A 17,273-nucleotide genomic window follows, 5' to 3' on the forward strand; every position below is an offset into this window, starting at 1 on the left:
ATCTGGGCAAGTAAAATAAGGTTCACTCTTTGAAACACTTGTATTTTTTTTTTCCAGCTGCTTGTTATTTTGCACGAGTTTGCCAAACATGTGGTACTGGAATTTTTATGCTGTTGCAGTATCATAAAAAAAGGAAGAGCTCTTTTGAAACTACAGAAGAAGTGAAAATTGGAATATCGCAGAGTAGGGATGTTGGGTGAGTTATCCTTATGCAGGCTTCATTTGAAATTTATGTAAATAATTAGGGAATTAATTTGGGCAGATAATGTTAAAGCAAAATTTGATTAGGAGAAAACAAATTTATGTGTTTTACAGATGGGTTGGAGGGATAGTGGTGATGGCAGAGGAGAGGAAGAGGTTGGGGGTGACTTGGAGAAGAGAGTTTGATTAACTTTTTTTTTTCATTTATTCAAATTTATATGGTGGGTGGGAAAATAAGGTGAGTGAGAAAATATGACAGGGTGGTGGAAATAGTAACACTAAAAAAAAATCCCCAATATTAGCTAGGATCTCAAGTGCATGGATAAATGCTCATAACAACTTAAGCTACAAGCCCCTTATGTGTGCCCTCCATTTTTAGTATATTAGGAAGTGAGAGAAATAAATCGGGGCTATATGTTGACAGTTAGTGTTTTTTGGTTGAATAAAATCGATAATCTAAACTATAAGGAGATGAAATTTCTCACACACATACTATCAATGTGTGCGCCATAAGGATTCATAGCTAGACCTGTTGACCAGATGGACAATAGTTTGTTACTCCATTTTTAGTATGTTGGGGAATCATAGTGTCTCAATGAGGTAATGGAGCTTAAGGAAGCGTGATCCTGCAATATTTTTCCTTATTTTTTGTTATCTGATTGCATTATGAATGTGGTTGTTGGATGATTAATCATCTTTTATTGTTTTTTTAATTTTATTGGTTTTCATATGAAATTATTACTTCAGACTTCAGAGGGAAGGTGGTTTGATAAAGCTTGAAGGGCCAAAAAAAAAGAAAAAAGAGGTCCCCTGAGATTATTATAACATAATTAGACGCAATGAAGGAATAAATATCATTTGAGTTAATGTTCATCGACTACTAATATCTGGCAACAAGTCATGCTTTTACATGTTTGTCTCATGAGATGTGAAATTAACTTAACTTAAACTAATGCGTGGAAGTCCAACTACGTTATTCAAGATTAATAGATAATCCGATACAATTCGTTTCACTCGTTAAAAAGGTCAATGTTGAATACTGGTTAGATTCGTTAACCAACCGTTAGTAAGAATAAAAGAATTATTTTTTGAACAAAAATTACTTATGTTCATTATTTAGACATTCTACATAAGAAACATAAATGCCCTTTACATAGCTAAAAACTTAAAGATAAAATAAATAAGTAAATTTCTTAACACTTGATAACGGATTTTGTCGGTTAACACGAACATGACATATTTTTTAACGGATCACTAACATATTCACCAGACACTAACAAGTCTATCGGTTAACACGCCGATGTGCAAGATTTCCATATCTATTATGGAGACTTTCAATTCAAGGTGGTAGAACGCTTTAGTATCATATTCATCATGAAAGTTATATTTTTGTTTTTCTGTGTGGAATAAGAAAGTGAAATATGTATGATATCATATGTGATATTTCATTCACAATATAATTACAAACATTGTAACCCTAATCTTGAATGCGAAGATAAACGTCAAACAATTAAAACTATGAAACCTCCAAGCTGAGTATTGTTAAAGCTACAAGGGTACCATAGCAACTTGAACTCAAAGTATCATGGCACAATATGATTGGTCACTAAATAAATTATAATAAAAATTCAACTATTTATTTAATTCTTATTTTCTTTTGATGAGATTTTAATTCTTGCTATAAAAAAAGAAGAAAAAAAAGAAGGGTTCAAGACTTCAATTCCACAACCACAACAAGAATATGCGAACCAAACCGTAGAGAATCTGAGCTCTCTCTGTTCCTTTTTCTCTTACAAAAGGGTTTTCCCATTTGGCACACAAACCCACATATACTCTGATTAATCTTTTACCTGTCCAGTTCCAAATCTTCTTCAATCTCCACCCTTTTCTCTATTTTAATTTTGTAAATTATATATTTTTTATTTTTTATTTTCCCCCAAATTTTTATTTCCCATATAAAATAGCTTATATTTTATTCATAACACAAATTTTTTCTGGGCTTTCATTAGCTTTCACGCCTAAGGGGTTTCGATTTTTTCAATTTCTAGGGTTAGGGTTTTCGTTTCATTTGTCTTCGTGATCGATCGATCGATTGGGTAGGAGAGAATTATGGGTGCAGAGGGCGATTCGAGCGAGCCTAAAGTCAGTGGCGATGGAGGAGAGCAGATTAATATTCGATGCTCCAATGGGTCCAAGTTTTCGGTGAGGGCGAGCCTGGACTCGACTGTTGGGGATTTCAAGGCAATTTTGGCTCAGAATTGCGATATTCCAGCTGAGCAGCAAAGGCTGATTTACAAAGGTCGTATTTTGAAGGACGACCAGACCCTGACTAGTTATGGTACGGTTTGTTGCTTCTCTGATTTGACTCTATGCTCGTTTCGTTTTCTGGGCCTGTGTTGTTCTGCCCAATGTTTTGATGAATATCGATTTTGTAATTTTTATCGAATCTGGTTTTGATTTTGATGTGGGTTTGTGTTATTTTTTCGAATTCTGCTTTTGAATTGATTAGGTTTTTATTGTGAAATTGTTAATTTGGAAAATTATTTGGATGATGATATTGGTATTGTGGCTTTAATTGTGGTTTTATTGCCCGTGCTGCTTTGGTAGTGTTTAGAGTGTTGTGGGTGAGATTGTTGGATTTGGACGCGGTCAGTGGCTGTGAAAGTACCCATATGTCATGATTTAGGTGATTTACTGTAGTCTAATGGATGGTTGGTTTCTTGTATTGAAGGTCTGCAGGCAGATCATACTGTTCATATGGTACGTGCCTTTGCTGCAGCTGCCTCAACCCCTGCTGCTCCTGCTGCTAATGCTACTTCTGCAAGTCCTAACACTGCACCAGGTGTTACACGTGGTGTTGGCTCCACTGAACGCGATGGGCTTCAAAGTCCCGACCTTGGGGCATCTTTGTTATTTGGGCAGGGTTTAAACCCACTTGGTGGTGGTGGAGGAGCTCCTGGTTTATTTGGAGCTGGGCTTCCGGACTTTGAACAAGTGCAGCAACAACTGACTCAGAATCCGGACATGATGAGGGACGTAATGAACATGCCTGCCATTCAAAGTCTAATGAATAACCCTGATTTGATGCGAGGCTTGATCATGAACAATCCGCAAATGCGTGATATCATTGACCGGAACCCAGAGCTTGCACATATACTTAATGATCCTGGCATTCTCCGACAGACATTAGAAGCTGCAAGGAGCCCAGAACTCATGCGTGAGATGATGCGAAACACTGACAGGGCAATGAGTAATATTGAGTCTTCACCTGAGGGATTCAACATGCTAAGGCGGATGTATGAAAATGTTCAGGAGCCATTTTTGAATGCTACGACAATGACCGGGAATGCTGGAAATGATTTGGGTTCAAATCCATTTTCTGCTCTTTTGGGCAACCAGGGTGGGGCACAAGTCAGGGATGGGTCTAACAACCCTTCAACCACTGGTTCAGAAACGACTGCAGGCTCTGTTGCTCCGAATACAAACCCACTTCCCAACCCGTGGGGCAATACTGTTGGTGAGCCTCTCCCATTCTCTTTATTATCCAAATTTTCTTTTTCCTGACAGTGGCCTGAATTTCTTATTCTTAACTAATTTCTGGTATTAAATGGAAAATTTTCCTTTCAGTCGTGAAAATGGGACTGGTATTGTAATTGGATTTGATTTGTACATCAATAATTGGTTAAGCAAACTTTATCGCTGGCTCTTGAATCTCAACGGCAATGTATTTAGTTGTCAATTTTTACATGAAAATGGCCCACTAATTTAAAATGGGGTACATAGATGTTCTAATTTCTGCACCCTTCTCAAAGTTTATGTTCGAGTCTGCATAATATTATTTAAGTGGTTGCATGTTTTAAAGTGTTTAAATGCAGTCGCTTTTTGACCTGAAACCCACTGCAGTTGGCCCCCAAAAATGATTATTAGGTTAACTTATGTTTTTTACTAGCCTAGTTTGTAGCTCTTTCGGATAGGTTATATTTTTAAAAAAGAGGTACTTTTTTTTTTGGCACAGAAAAAAAGGTACTTTGAATACATTGTAAAATTTCTTTATTCATTTATATATATATATATATATATATATATATATTATGATCTGAATTGTCAGGAGGAAATCAACCAAACACCACCAGGCCACCTCCTGCTGGGGATGGAAGGGCACCTGGTATTGCTGGCCTTGGAGGGCTTGGTCTCCCCGGAATGGAACAGATGCTTGGTGGCATGCCAGATGCTAATGTAATGAATCAGCTTTTGCAGAATCCGGCAATATCCCAGATGATGCAAAGCATGCTCTCGAATCCCCAGTACATGAATCAGGTACCATTGTTAGACAAATTTTCTTCACCCAAAAGGTGAATGTTCTCCAAAAGTGGAGTTTTTAATTTATTCAATTTTTATTATAAAATTTTAGATTATGAGCCTCAATCCACAACTACGCGGCATGGTTGATTTAAATCCTCAACTTAGAGAAATGATGCAAAATCCGGAGCTCTTACGTCAGTTAACAAACCCAGAGACAATGCAGGTATTTTCCCTTTCAAAATTCTACCAAAATTCATTAACAAATATAATCTCTGTCTCTGTCGCTGTCTCTCTCTTTAGACAGTTTATATGCTCTACTGGAACTTCTTGTTTATGCTCTTCTTAGTCCATGTATTGATTTCTATTTCGTGGTTAATGTAACTTAATTGCATTTTGTTCTAAGAACATTGAAATTGTTTGAAATGCGAACCACCTAAGCTTAACTTTTATTTTTTTTCCTACTCTGGCTTTTTCTCTTGCAGCAAATGCTTGCTTTACAGCAGTCGCTATTTTCTCAGACCAATCGACAGCAATCAACTCAGTGAGTCTAAATATATGTTACCACGCCTACTTGGTTGCTTCAATCCAATTAGTTAGCTATGTTTGCTGTCAGCATCTGATGTTTTTTCAAAATTTATTTAATACTTTTGTCTAAATACAACACCATTCTAGGGTCTCAATGATTTCATAACATATTTGAATACATCATTTTTCCATAGATTAATCTGTTTGTGTGGAGGTGTCAATGTATGTCATGGTTTGAAATTCCCTACGTTCACACCCCAACACCACCAACCTGGCCTAACTTGTGGTCTAGGATGCCAGCGATCATAGATTAAATTCATAATATATATTTTTTTGAATAGAAACAATTGTATTAAAACAGGAAAAAAAATACAAAAGTGGATACGGAATCCACAGCAGATAGATTAAATTCATAATATATTACTAATCATTTGTTGCTTTGCCAGGGATCCAGCTCAGACTGGTGGTGTTACAGGTACTTTGAGATTGAAGTTCAAATATAATAATTGGTCGTTATCATTTTCTCCATTTAGATATTCACTTTTTTTTTACTATCTATGTGTAATCAGGAGGCCCTAATAATGCTGCTGGGTTGGATATGCTGATGAACATGTTTGGTGGTCTTGGAGCTGGCAGCTTGGCTGCTGCAAACAACCCTAATGGTTAGCCCCCCTGTTCTCACATCTAAATACAATCTTGCACTTTAGGAAATAAATCAGATTTGAATTATAAGAAAAGAAACAAAATATCATAGACTTTTGTGTTGTCTCTGAACATTTGTACTTCTTGTTGCAGTACCACCTGAGGAACTGTATGCGACGCAGCTGACACAGCTTCAAGAGATGGGTTTCTTTGACACCCAAGAGAATATCAGGGCATTGCAAGCCACTTCCGGGAACGTCCATGCTGCGGTAGAGCGACTTTTAGGGAATCCCGGGGTGTAACTTCACTTGGTTTTCATGTTTTTATATTATTCAATTGGGAATTTTTCTTGTGGACGTGTAAAATTAGTAATTTGGAGTATAGTCTTCTGAAAGACACGAGACATACAGGCACTTGTAGATTCCATTTTGGGGGTGTGAATAAGCAAAGAACGCACAATATGATAGAGCTATGAACTTTGTGGCTATGCTTATACATTTCCCAAGTATTTACTTGCGTCCCTCTTTATTTTTAATGTATGCTTCAACGTCTTTGGATCCATGTGTATCTGCACCTTTTAAATAAATGGTTTCAAAGCCTAGATAGGTTTGGTCCAGTACCACTTACATACGTTAACAAATGTATACCAGAACATGTTTTATGGGACATGTATGAAATTGTTGATGGCAGTTTTCTATCAAGCGACTGGAAATTAAAAGGTTTTAAATTTACAGTTCGTATCACGTTCTTCCTCTTATTGTTATTGGATTGTTTTTAATCCTTTTTTTCTTTCTTCTTAATTTTGTATCTAATCAATCTAGGACGGTAATTGATTATTTTAGTGTTATTTTTTTTAATTAAATAAAAGGCTCCTTTAAAGTGGCTCGGAGAGACTCCATTGTTCATTGTTGCAATATTGAATTAATGATTTGCGTTCGAGGTTTTGTAATTAAATTTTCTGTCTTTCAATATTATTATTATTATTATTATTATTATTATTATTATTATTTTAATGAAAAAAAGTTTAGGTTGAGGAGAGACTACTCATCCCAGGTTCATTTCATGCCAAGATTTGAGGATTTAATATTATTTGTATAACAAGAAAACTATAGTAATCCTCTACTACCGTTGTAAGAGCTCAGTTATTAGCCATGTGAGTAGAGGTTTGAAACCTGTAGGAATGCACATGTAAAGCCCCTTCTACCAATTATTTGTACTTTAAAAAAAAATAAATAAATAAAAAATCCTCTACCATATCAGGTTTTTCTTTATTGATTAGGTCGGACATAATATATATAACTTCCAAGTTAAATGGTCCCTAATGAGTATGTCAATTATGTTTTTTGTTTTGTTTTATAGTAATTGAGTAGTTTGAGTGGTTTTTGTTGCTTCCAAACACAGAAGAACTCACAATTTGTAATTTTCATCTTCGAATAACTAGACTTCTAAGAGTTTATGATCTTTTACTTGTCATCTACGGGATCTGAAACTTGTTTTCTAGTTTCAACTTTCATGTCCAACCAATCCAAGTGTAAAAAGAAAAAATAAAGCAGGAAAAGATAAAGTGTTGATAATTAGGTTAGGTCTATATTATATCAAACTTCTGGGGCAAATTATAAATACCAAAAGATTGTGGGACCAAAATCAAATTTCTAAAGCATACGGAGGGACTAAACTACAAACTCCACACATTATCAGAGGCTTAGAGCCAAAGCTTCTGGCTTTTGAAACCCGTCTTTTTTCTGTTTCAACTTGAAGCGGTTCCAATGAGCTACGGTAATGCTTCTTCCCCTTTACCTTGGATTGGAATTTTTCTCGATCAAGCTCTTTCTTTTCTTGCTCGAGTCTTACTCTGTTCTTCTATTTTCCTTCTGTTTAGGCGTATGCATATATTTTGAGACGCTCTATTTAGGTGTGTGGTTGCCTAACATGATCAAAACTCAATTGCATGACTAACTAATCGCAGTAATTTCTTGCCTAAAGTTAAATCGATCAAATGGGTGCTCCTTAATTTTCGATTTCAATAGAACCCATGTCTTAAATTGTTAAAATTCATATGAACATGCATTGATCTATATCAGGGTCATTCGTTTATTGCAATTTTTCTTGAATTTTCTGGGGTTACAACATTCAATCCAAGCATCTGAAGTGAGAAAGTTATATGATCATCCATTAGCATTTAACCTGCTTTTAGTCTGGAAATGGTATGCATTTGTTGGGTCATTGGCAGCTAAATTGGTATTTTCATGATGCTAAGTTTGGCTCTCCTGTGTATCAAAAGAAACTTACAATGTGTTTTAAGATCATAGTTCCAAACTTGAGTTTTCCCGCCAAAAAGGAAAGATAAAATGTCGAGTATACAATAGTTAATGCTTTTCCGAAGTTTTGCTTATTTATTTATTTGTTACACTTATTAGTACCCTAGTTGTTTTAGAAATTGTAATTTGCTACTTTTGACTGATTTTTCCATCACAAGGTTAATTACTTCAGATGGTTCAGCAAACCATAGATTCTAAATTTAGTGAATATGGGATGGGAGCTACCGAATCCGAATTGCCTGTTCATGATAAGCAACTGTCAGTTCCTGTAAAGAAGACTGCGTTAAGAGATCTGCAAAATGATATTAGAGTTGCAATGCCCAACTCTTTTGGGAACTCTCCTCTATTAAAGGATGGAGGACACATTAGTAATGCTCCTAGAGTTTCGGGCACCAAGAGACCTTTACCTGAACCTGAGTGCCCGATGAGCCTTCCTCAACACCAGCTCCCCAGTAGCAGTGCTGCAAATGGGCATCTTGTCTATGTTCGTAGAAAGTCGGAAGCAGATGTAGTCAGAAGTAGTACTTGTGATAATGCAAGCATTAATGCTGATTGTCAGGTATCAAGGACGCTTAGTCACCACGAGGCAAGCACCCGACCCAGTCACCACGAGACAAGCACCCGACCCAGTCACCAAGAGGCAAGCGCCCGACCCATATTCCAAACAAAGGAGTCAAAAGTTTATTGCATTCCGGCTTTTGCACCTTTTCCGATGTCAGCTTCAACCATCCAGCCTGGAAAACCTTCAGTTAGTGCCCCACATTGTAAGTCTGGTATAAGAATAGCACCATCAGGATCCAATCCCCTTGCTTCTGCTACCCAAACATTGGCTGGTTCAAAGGGACTCAGAAATCTGCACTGGGAAGCGCGATGTCATCAATTGCAGTTGCTATTAAGGAAATTGGACCAGTCAGAGCAAGAGGATTATCTCCACAGTACGCTCTTGAATTGAGAAAATCCACCTTAAGATTTTTTTTGTTTCAAATTGCTTAAATTTTAACTATACTGATTTACCCTTTGATTTATGTTCATCTGTTAGTGCTGCGGTCGCTCTCCTCAGTTGACCTGAGCAGACATGCAGTTGAGTTGGAAAAGAGATCAATTCAGCTTTCGCTGGAGGAAGGTAAGCTGAAAATTGTGTCTTACTCTTTCTTTAAATAGAAAGATGCTAAACAAATCTCCTGACTTGGAAAGAACTAATGATGGAAATTCATGCTTTTTTGTCTTATTCTAAATATATTTATCCGTGGTCTTTGTGTAACTTCACAATGGGAAAATAAACAAAAATATTTCTTTACTTGCAATTACTTGCTTGCCTAATCCGCGAAATATCTTCGTCCACTTCAGCTCCGAAGATTCACAGGTTATTTTGTTGGAAGTGATCTTGTATTGGGGTACTACTTATTTTAACAACATTATGCAGAGTTGTGAGTTGATTCTTTTATATCTTTTTTCAGTGTCTGTTATTTGGTTTCTCAAAATTCTCAATGTTTTCACATGTTTGGTAGCTAAATTGATCTGCTGTACTTGTTTATGTACAAGGATAAAAGAAAGTCTATATGGAGATTATTTAAACAATCATCAATCAATAAGTTTCGATGGTAAGGATGTTTTTTTTCCTCTTTTAAAGGAAATCACCCGAGATGTTTACTTTGTACCATGGATATTTTCTTATATGCCTGTATGGCATGTATACGTGACTAGGTTAATGATACTTTGATCTATCTTCATGTATAGTAAAGTCAAATCATCTGTTGAGTTGGCCATCGTAGTCCCCCATATGTACTCAGAAACATAACTGGTACTGTTCTCAGAAATTAAGAAAAAAGAACGAGCCAGTATCTGAAGTATGCACAACCGCATGATACATGTGACTTGGTGAAAACAAACATTGGCAAGGCTGCTTGCGGATTGGCTGCCTTGTTCATTCTTTTCAGTGAGTTATGTTACAGATGTATGTGATGTGGGAATTGTAAACAATTTGAGGTCCACTAAACTTATAGACAATATTTTTATGGACTTTTTGTGTGTGTGGATTTTGGTATTTCAGTGTAAGTGCTGTCGTCCAATTACCTGGCATCTATCTTTTTCAAAAGCATTCGTTACTGTTTGTCATTTTAAACTCTATAATCTATTTTATGATTGGTTAGAGTTGAAAGAGCCCAAGATCTTTTAATCTTTTATGACTACTAGGCAATATAAAGCATAATGTTTTGATATAATGTCTGGTAATCATGCCTTTTTTTCTGTGGCCACAACTGTTTAGTCGGGTAGTGGTGGATGCATATGAAGTTTTAAGCTTTCTATTTGATTGTGCCTATTATGTTTTCACGTGAAATATGTGGAAACAGCACAAAACCTATTTCTCTTATATTCCTCTTTGCATCTCCGATTCTTGCAGCAAAAGAATTGCAGCGTGTTGGGTTTCTGAATGTTCTAGGGAAACCTGCGAAGCAATTCAAAGTACCGTCAACTCATCAAGACCGATCAGATAAGTGAAAGGACACCAGGGAGGAGGGGGTAATTGTGATGCTCAGTAAATTGCTGCTGGATAGAAGTGTGCCTACCAGTTTCTTTTACACTGGTTGCATCTTTTCTGCAGTTGGTTTGCTGGTATTCACTGCAAGTCTGTAATATTCAGCCTATCGTATATACTGTAATTTTCTTTTTTTGGTATCAGCTGTATCCAAAGCTGCTGAAAATGATTGAATTGTAACTGTTGAAAAAAATGTAAAAGAAAATTTGTCAATTGTTATGATGCTATCTTAATGCTTCGTTGGTACAGCTTCTGATTTGATCCTTGCTCGTTTAGTTTGTGTTGGGCTATGTCCTCTGTGGTTCTCTGTGTATTGGGCTCAAAATGTGGTGGTCCTAGCTGTTCCCTCTATACTTTTGAACCCAAGTTTTAGGTGGTAAAGTGAGGTTTGTTTTGGACCCCATTTAGTGGCTTGGCTTGCCGTCCTTATAAGACACAGACACTATTGTTGTCCAATTTAATAAGTTCATTCTCAAAATTTGTAAGTTTACTGAACATCATGCATAACACTTATCCCATTTAATTGAAATAATTCAGTTCAGTTCCATTTTGTCAAAAGGCAAGAGATAATCATGTACACCTTCAGCTCAGTTCAATGCTTCGTGGAAATTTTATGATATCCCAAACCCTACCCCACCGAAAAAAGTTAGTTAAATGAAAAAGCAACAATGACTGGTTTTTAAGTAGAATTTGTTGGTTACAAATTACAATGCATCTTTAGAAAGTGAAAGGGTTATACTTATTATTATTATTTTAAGTCCCCATTATTTGTAAAGAGAAAAATAGAGATTTTGCGTAATGGAACATACATTTTTAAGAAAAGCTGCTTATTGCCAGTTTTTTTGTTTTTGTTTTGTTTGATTGTCACTTTTTTTCGTTTTTGCTTGCCACTTCATTTTTTCCTTTGCCACTTTTTTTTTTCTTTGCTTGCCACCTTGATGCACACGCAATGTGCTTGTGGATGAAGAAAAGAAATAAATACCCAAAAAAGTATATACATTATGGGATAGTGGGTTTGAACTGTACGGATAGGAACCACAGTAACTGTTTATAACTGCCAATTCAAGATGAGTCCAAAGTAACTGCTTTCCTGCCCTACAAAATCCAAACCTACGCCAACTGTTCGACTTTTTTCGTCCTCCCCCAATTTTTTTGTCTTTCTTCGCCAAAATCAGAGAAAAGCTTCAATGAACAACTCTCCCGACCTGGATTTCCGATTCCCCACAACCCACCAAGACCTCGTTGTTTCCACCACCGCCACCCCCTCCACTGCTTCCGCTGCTGCTTCTTCTTCTTCCACTTATTTTGTTGGGGACGATAAAACCCACCAAAATCCCAGGAAAAAACGCTCGAAACTGATCAGACTCGACAACCCAATTGCTCCAAGTAGGATTTCAAGGCCCAAGTATGCCAAAAAACCCGACCCATCTGCGCCAAAGATCACAAAGCCCTGTAGTGAGTGTGGGAAGAAGTTTTGGTCATGGAAGGCTCTGTTTGGGCACATGCGTTGCCACCCTGAGCGGCAGTGGCGCGGCATCGACCCGCCGCCCAACTTACGACGACCCGTTTCCCCGAACGCGCCGTTGAGTGAGTTGGAATGGGCAATGGGGGAAGCAGACCACGAGGCGGCCTCGAGTTTGATAATGCTTGCTAGTGGGTGCACTAATGGGACAAGTAATGAGATCACTACTCAGAGTATTAGTACAAGTACTTTTCAGGGTGCTCAAGAGGTGTTTGATGGTGGTAATGGGAGGTTTGAGTGTTCAAGTTGCAAGAAAGTATTTGGGTCCCACCAGGCTTTGGGGGGCCACAGGGCAAGCCACAAGAATGTGAAGGGCTGTTTTGCAATTACAAGGAGTGATGGTGAGGTTGATCAGGATCATCATCACAATGGTGATGGTGAACGGGATGATGAGGATGATGATGTGATGGAGGAGAATAATAAGATGGTTATGGTGTTGGGAGGATCAGGGCACAAGTGTAGTGTTTGTTGGAGGGTTTTTTCAAGTGGTCAAGCTTTGGGAGGGCACATGAGGTGTCATTGGGACAAAGGGGATGAGCCATCATCATCATCCATGATGATGACCCAATTAGGGCTAAGTCAGCAGCACCAGCAGCCTAGTGGGATTTCAAAGGAAGGCCATTCTGGTGGATTGGATTTGAATTTGCCTGCAGCTTCTCATATTGAAGATGCTCAATCCTCTTCTTCAGGCCTCATCACTTTGGATTTAAGGTTGGGTCTTTGAGGGGACTTAAATTTCTGTCTGCTAACTCTCTAATGTTACTAGCAACTTAATTAGGATTGGTATATTTTGTAACTATTGATATTTGACTTGGAAAAGATGTGTTTTAGTTAAAACTTTTGTTGGCTCCACAATTAGGAGACAAATATTGTGTTTCACAGAATACCTGAAAATACAGTATCTCATTACTAATATACTTATAAATTACAAAGCTCAGTTCTGTTTGTATAAATCCAGTTGGTCCAAAGATTGAATAGTTAGTCCTAATGTCAAGTCTGACAGTGGTCCAAAAACCAAATGTAGTCTGAAAAATCAGTAAAACAGTAGTTTGTTCAAGTTTTTTTTATTAGCCCATTGGATTTGATGTAATGAATTCAGATTGGGGTACTTGCCCCAAATGGCTAAATTGATGCACACACTTAGCACTGTTGTCAGTTGGGTTTGCAAACAAAGCCTCTTGGTTGTGGAAATAGTGCTTCCTTTTAGATTTGTGAACCGTGGGATAAATTCTACTGAATCATACCACCCTTGATAGTCTATAAGATTCTGATTCTTGTGGCTAGTTATAATCTTTGTGACCGATGATTTATATCACTGGTAATGGATATAGAAACACACATGATCAACTTTTGGTGGCCTTAAATTATACAGAGTGCAGGGCTAATAATCAATCATCAAGGGAAGAAGAGTTCACAAGGCAGTATATTTGTGGAGAAAATAGTTTGGGCTAGCTGCACAATCCATTTATGGGTTTGTATGTGAATGTGATCTTGGGTTTCAACAGAATCAAATCATTCCTAGTCTCATATTTCTGACCCATCTAGACCTAGAATTTGGCTGACTTTGGAAATGATCCTTTCCATATGTAAGTTGAGATGCTTTAAATTTCTCACAGTAAAGAAAAAGATCAAAGTTACCTTATGGATAAGAATCTAGTCTTTACTTTTTAACTTTAAGAAACTGTTAATCTGCTGGCATATGTAGGTCTGTATCTCAGATATTTACTTTTTCAAGCTTTCCTGACTCATGTTCAATTAACACAGCTGCACAACTTTTTCTTTCAAAGGCTGATCTACTTTACATTACTCTAAGCCTCAAAAATTCACAATTGGGTAAAACATGGTATAAAGCTTAAGTCAACTAACACCATTACATCAATTTTACCTAAAGTAACTTTGCCTTGAAAGAATCTCTCTCATCTCTGCAACTTAGAGGATTCTTCTTGGTGATTTGTGTAGTTTACAATCAGATTTTCTGTTTGGTTTGTGAGAAAGTAGAAGAAAAAGGAAAGTCATTATACCTGTAATGGCAGGGTACGTCATTCATTATAGTTATAATATTCAAATCAATATATAGAATTTAATTATTAAAAAAATTAAAACTAATTAATTTTTCCTTTATCATGTTAAATGATTGAACTAGCACATCATCCTCTCTGTCGGAGAATAGACATTGCCCATATCAACCTTTTTTTTTTTTCCTTTGCCCTAAGTAGCAGTCAATTACTGTCATTCTATATATGGTCACTTCTATAAACAAACTTCACACGAAACCCCAACATGACATGACCCTTTCAAATCTTTATATAAAAATAACCCAAAAAAAGTAACTGGTCTCTGAGACTCAAGAATTATATATATATATATACAACAACAAATCTTTGAAAAGCTTGATGTATACACTTCAACAATGCACTCATGATTTCTGATAAACCCTTTTTTCCAACTTTCTGAGTCACTTGATAATTTTTGGGTAAAATTTTAAAGCAACCCAACTAAAACTGAACATGACTTCATGATTTCTGCCTTGACAACCCAATCAAATGCTGTTTTAGCTGAAGGGTTGATTAGATTCCACTCACACTATCTGGGAACTACTTCATATGCCATTGACTGTGATGGAATTTAGAAATTAATCCAAATTTTGCTTTAACATCAAAATCCCAATTCCCATTATAAATTGGCCCTACTAATCTTGCATTATTAACAATGTAGACTTTTGCCACTGTTCAATTCAAAAAGTCGAGCAATAGAAAAGTATAGCAGTCTACATCCCACTGCATATACATGTTTTCTGCAGGTTCATGTTTATCATAAATGACCATCACTTTCTCACAATCACTTTGCTGTCAAGAGAAATTTTTAATCACTGGTTGGGTTTTGAACAACAAAAAAAGGACCAGACATCAGGTTTCTTCCACTAACCCTAAGCCTCACCAACTCAACTCTCCATTTACAAAGATTATACAATTACCTCAGTGGAAGGCCCTTTTACTGTTTCTGATTGGAGAAAAATTAAATTTTTACTGTTTCTGATTAGAGAAAATTAAATATTTACTGTGCATTATTTTCACCTTACTAAACACTGACACCAACAGAGACTTCACCTAACCCTACTGATTCTAGCTCTCCCCACTGAACATTGTGACACTGCTCTATATGGAGGCCCTCATAGTAAGCAAATTATCATGATTGAAGGAAACTTAATCACAATTTCACTTGGTTTTTCCCTCGAACTACTCAATCAGAGCTTTGCTTATAGATTTAAGTCAAATAATCGTAATCCGTCGTCTGTTAGTGTCGGCTTTGCCCATTATTGTTGTAGTGTTTATCTATATTTTCTGCAATATGATCCATGTGAATATCTTGCCTCAATTCAACCAACCATGTGACACTTTTTTTTCCCTTTCCCTGTCTGCCCATTTGAGTTGGGACATGAAAATTTGGGTCCTCTGACTGATCTATGTTTAAGCATAATCAATCAGCATTATTCAAGCACCTAGTTTTCTACTATAACATCTTTTACTATAACATCTTTTTCTGCTGATGAAGATGAACAAGCCTCCTTAATTCCTTCTACTCCTCTTGTTGTCTTCCCTTTAGATTTACTTGTAGTCCTCTTACTCCTCATCAGAGCTTATAGATGCTCTCACTTCACTTACAACTGTTTACAACACTGGCCGACGTAAAAAGAATCTAAGCAAGTAAAATAATAAGATAAAATTAGCATAAGAAAACAAAATTTGATTAGTGAGAGGGATATTTGTATGCAGCGTGTTGGTTACAACTTACCAAATAAAATTGTGCACTTCAACTTTAGGACTTCTTACCATTTGAAAAAAAGTTGAAGCAATGTGTCACCCCAATTCAGATTTTATCGTAATGAGTAATGCTATTTGGACACACAACATTGACCACCTTAACTGACCACCTTATGTGGCAACTGATATGTCATGCTATGTCAATTAATGAATGTTGCCATGAGGCCACTCACTAGGAATGCTAGGGTTTTTTTAATTTGTTTTTTAATTGACATGGAAACATTCATTAATTGACATGATATGACACATCAGTTGCCACATAAGGTGGTCAGTTAAGGTGGTCAATGTTGTGTGTCTAAATAGCATTACTCTTATCGTAATGTGCCATCTACGACTTAGTGCATACATTCTTTCATCTAAAAAAGTTGCATGTGCTTCACACGTGAGCGTATGTAAATATATTTCGGGTATCAAAATATCCTTTGAAATGGTCACTTGCAAATCATGTACGAATTTTTGAACGAAAAAATATATATGGAATTAGATAATAGGTGGCACATTATTACAACAAAATTGTAACATGAGGTGATATATTTAAAGTGTTTTCTTTGATAAGTGACAAATTGCAACTAAGCTTATAGTTCAAGTGACATTAATTTTCCCTACGTATATATATTGTAAAAGTAATGTTGTCTTACGAGGTAAACGTAGGCATACTATGTTATACATACAATAAAAATACGCCCTCTACTTTAAAAATACTGGCATTTACTGTATATTCATATGTTGAAGTTTTAAAGGTAATTAATTATGATTAAGAAAAGGATTAAATTCAATTAAATAGAGAGGCATCCTTTTCACCGATGGCGTGCACGTGTGTAAGAGAAGAAGAAGAGAACATTACAGTGTGCGTCACTTGAAAATACTTCTTCACCCAAGGATGAGTCTCCTTCTGACATGTGTCGTAAGGACAGCGGAATTAGCCGCATACATAGAGAGAGAAAGAGAGAGGAAGAGAGAGAGTTATTATTTTTAATCTTTATATTCGCGTCTAGATTTTACTTGAGCACAGTTGACTGCCAGAACAAAACATTACTGGAATTGAAAGGATGCATGATTGGAACATGATGAACTGCTTGATCTAAGACATGGCTTTTTTAAATTGATTTTAACAAAAAAAAATAATTTTTTTTCTGTTTGTGGGGTCCAAGTTACATAAGAGATTCTTTAAAAATAAAAAATAAAAAAAAGGTTTCTTTGGCTCTTAAATAGGAGATTCTTCACACGTCCTGCCTCAAAGAATTAGACACCCAAAAACCAAGAGAGGAGGAAGCTTGAACAACTCTGAGTCTCTCTCTAAGGAGGAGGATACATAAATACCAAACTCTTTTTTTTTTTTGAGACATCGAGAGAGAAAGAAATTCCTTTATTTCCTTTGTGTGCATGGTGGGAGACCAATTCAGTTT

General features: G+C 36.5%; 3 protein-coding genes across 4 annotated transcripts; all 3 read left to right on the plus strand.

The window, feature by feature from the left end:
* Nucleotides 1,868-6,271, plus strand: LOC18767936 (ubiquitin domain-containing protein DSK2a). Its single transcript, XM_007199715.2, has 8 exons — nucleotides 1,868-2,539; nucleotides 2,933-3,718; nucleotides 4,310-4,518; nucleotides 4,613-4,726; nucleotides 4,986-5,044; nucleotides 5,475-5,503; nucleotides 5,598-5,690; nucleotides 5,824-6,271. The coding sequence occupies exons 1-8, from the start codon at nucleotides 2,311-2,313 to the stop codon at nucleotides 5,970-5,972; spliced, it is 1,668 nt and encodes a 555-aa protein (XP_007199777.1). The 5' UTR covers nucleotides 1,868-2,310; the 3' UTR covers nucleotides 5,973-6,271.
* LOC18767609 lies at nucleotides 7,372-10,780 on the plus strand. Of its 2 annotated transcripts, none has more exons than XM_020570894.1 (4): nucleotides 7,372-7,446; nucleotides 8,161-8,923; nucleotides 9,028-9,111; nucleotides 10,390-10,780. In XM_020570894.1, exons 2-4 carry the CDS (start codon nucleotides 8,161-8,163, stop codon nucleotides 10,485-10,487), a joined length of 945 nt encoding a protein of 314 aa, XP_020426483.1. In that variant the 5' UTR covers nucleotides 7,372-7,446; the 3' UTR covers nucleotides 10,488-10,780. The 2 variants fall into 2 exon arrangements, with proteins under 2 accessions (XP_020426483.1, XP_007200445.1); XM_007200383.2 differs by having other exon boundaries at nucleotides 7,381-7,446; nucleotides 8,147-8,923.
* Nucleotides 11,712-12,770, plus strand: LOC18766672 (zinc finger protein ZAT3). The gene has a single exon (XM_007200480.2). It carries the CDS (start codon nucleotides 11,712-11,714, stop codon nucleotides 12,768-12,770), a length of 1,059 nt encoding a protein of 352 aa, XP_007200542.2.

This window comes from Prunus persica, chromosome G8 (genome assembly GCF_000346465.2).
Source record: "Prunus persica cultivar Lovell chromosome G8, Prunus_persica_NCBIv2, whole genome shotgun sequence".
NCBI classification, from domain to species: Eukaryota; Viridiplantae; Streptophyta; class Magnoliopsida; order Rosales; family Rosaceae; genus Prunus; species Prunus persica.

What these genes read in the sequence shown, in the direction of transcription:
- LOC18766672 (XM_007200480.2), top strand. Translation starts at nt 11,712, where the DNA reads ATGAACAACTCTCCCGACCTGGATTTCCGATTCCCCACAACCCACCAA.
- LOC18767936 (XM_007199715.2), top strand. Translation starts at nt 2,311, where the DNA reads ATGGGTGCAGAGGGCGATTCGAGCGAGCCTAAAGTCAGTGGCGATGGA. An exon ending in CAAACCCAGAGACAATGCAG is followed by an intron (nt 4,727 to 4,985) that starts GTATTTTCCCTT and finishes TTTCTCTTGCAG; the next exon opens with CAAATGCTTGCTTTACAGCA. An exon ending in AATCGACAGCAATCAACTCA is followed by an intron (nt 5,045 to 5,474) that starts GTGAGTCTAAAT and finishes TTGCTTTGCCAG; the next exon opens with GGATCCAGCTCAGACTGGTG.
- LOC18767609 (XM_020570894.1), top strand. Translation starts at nt 8,161, where the DNA reads ATGGTTCAGCAAACCATAGATTCTAAATTTAGTGAATATGGGATGGGA. An exon ending in GCAAGAGGATTATCTCCACA is followed by an intron (nt 8,924 to 9,027) that starts GTACGCTCTTGA and finishes TTCATCTGTTAG; the next exon opens with TGCTGCGGTCGCTCTCCTCA. An exon ending in TCAGCTTTCGCTGGAGGAAG is followed by an intron (nt 9,112 to 10,389) that starts GTAAGCTGAAAA and finishes CGATTCTTGCAG; the next exon opens with CAAAAGAATTGCAGCGTGTT.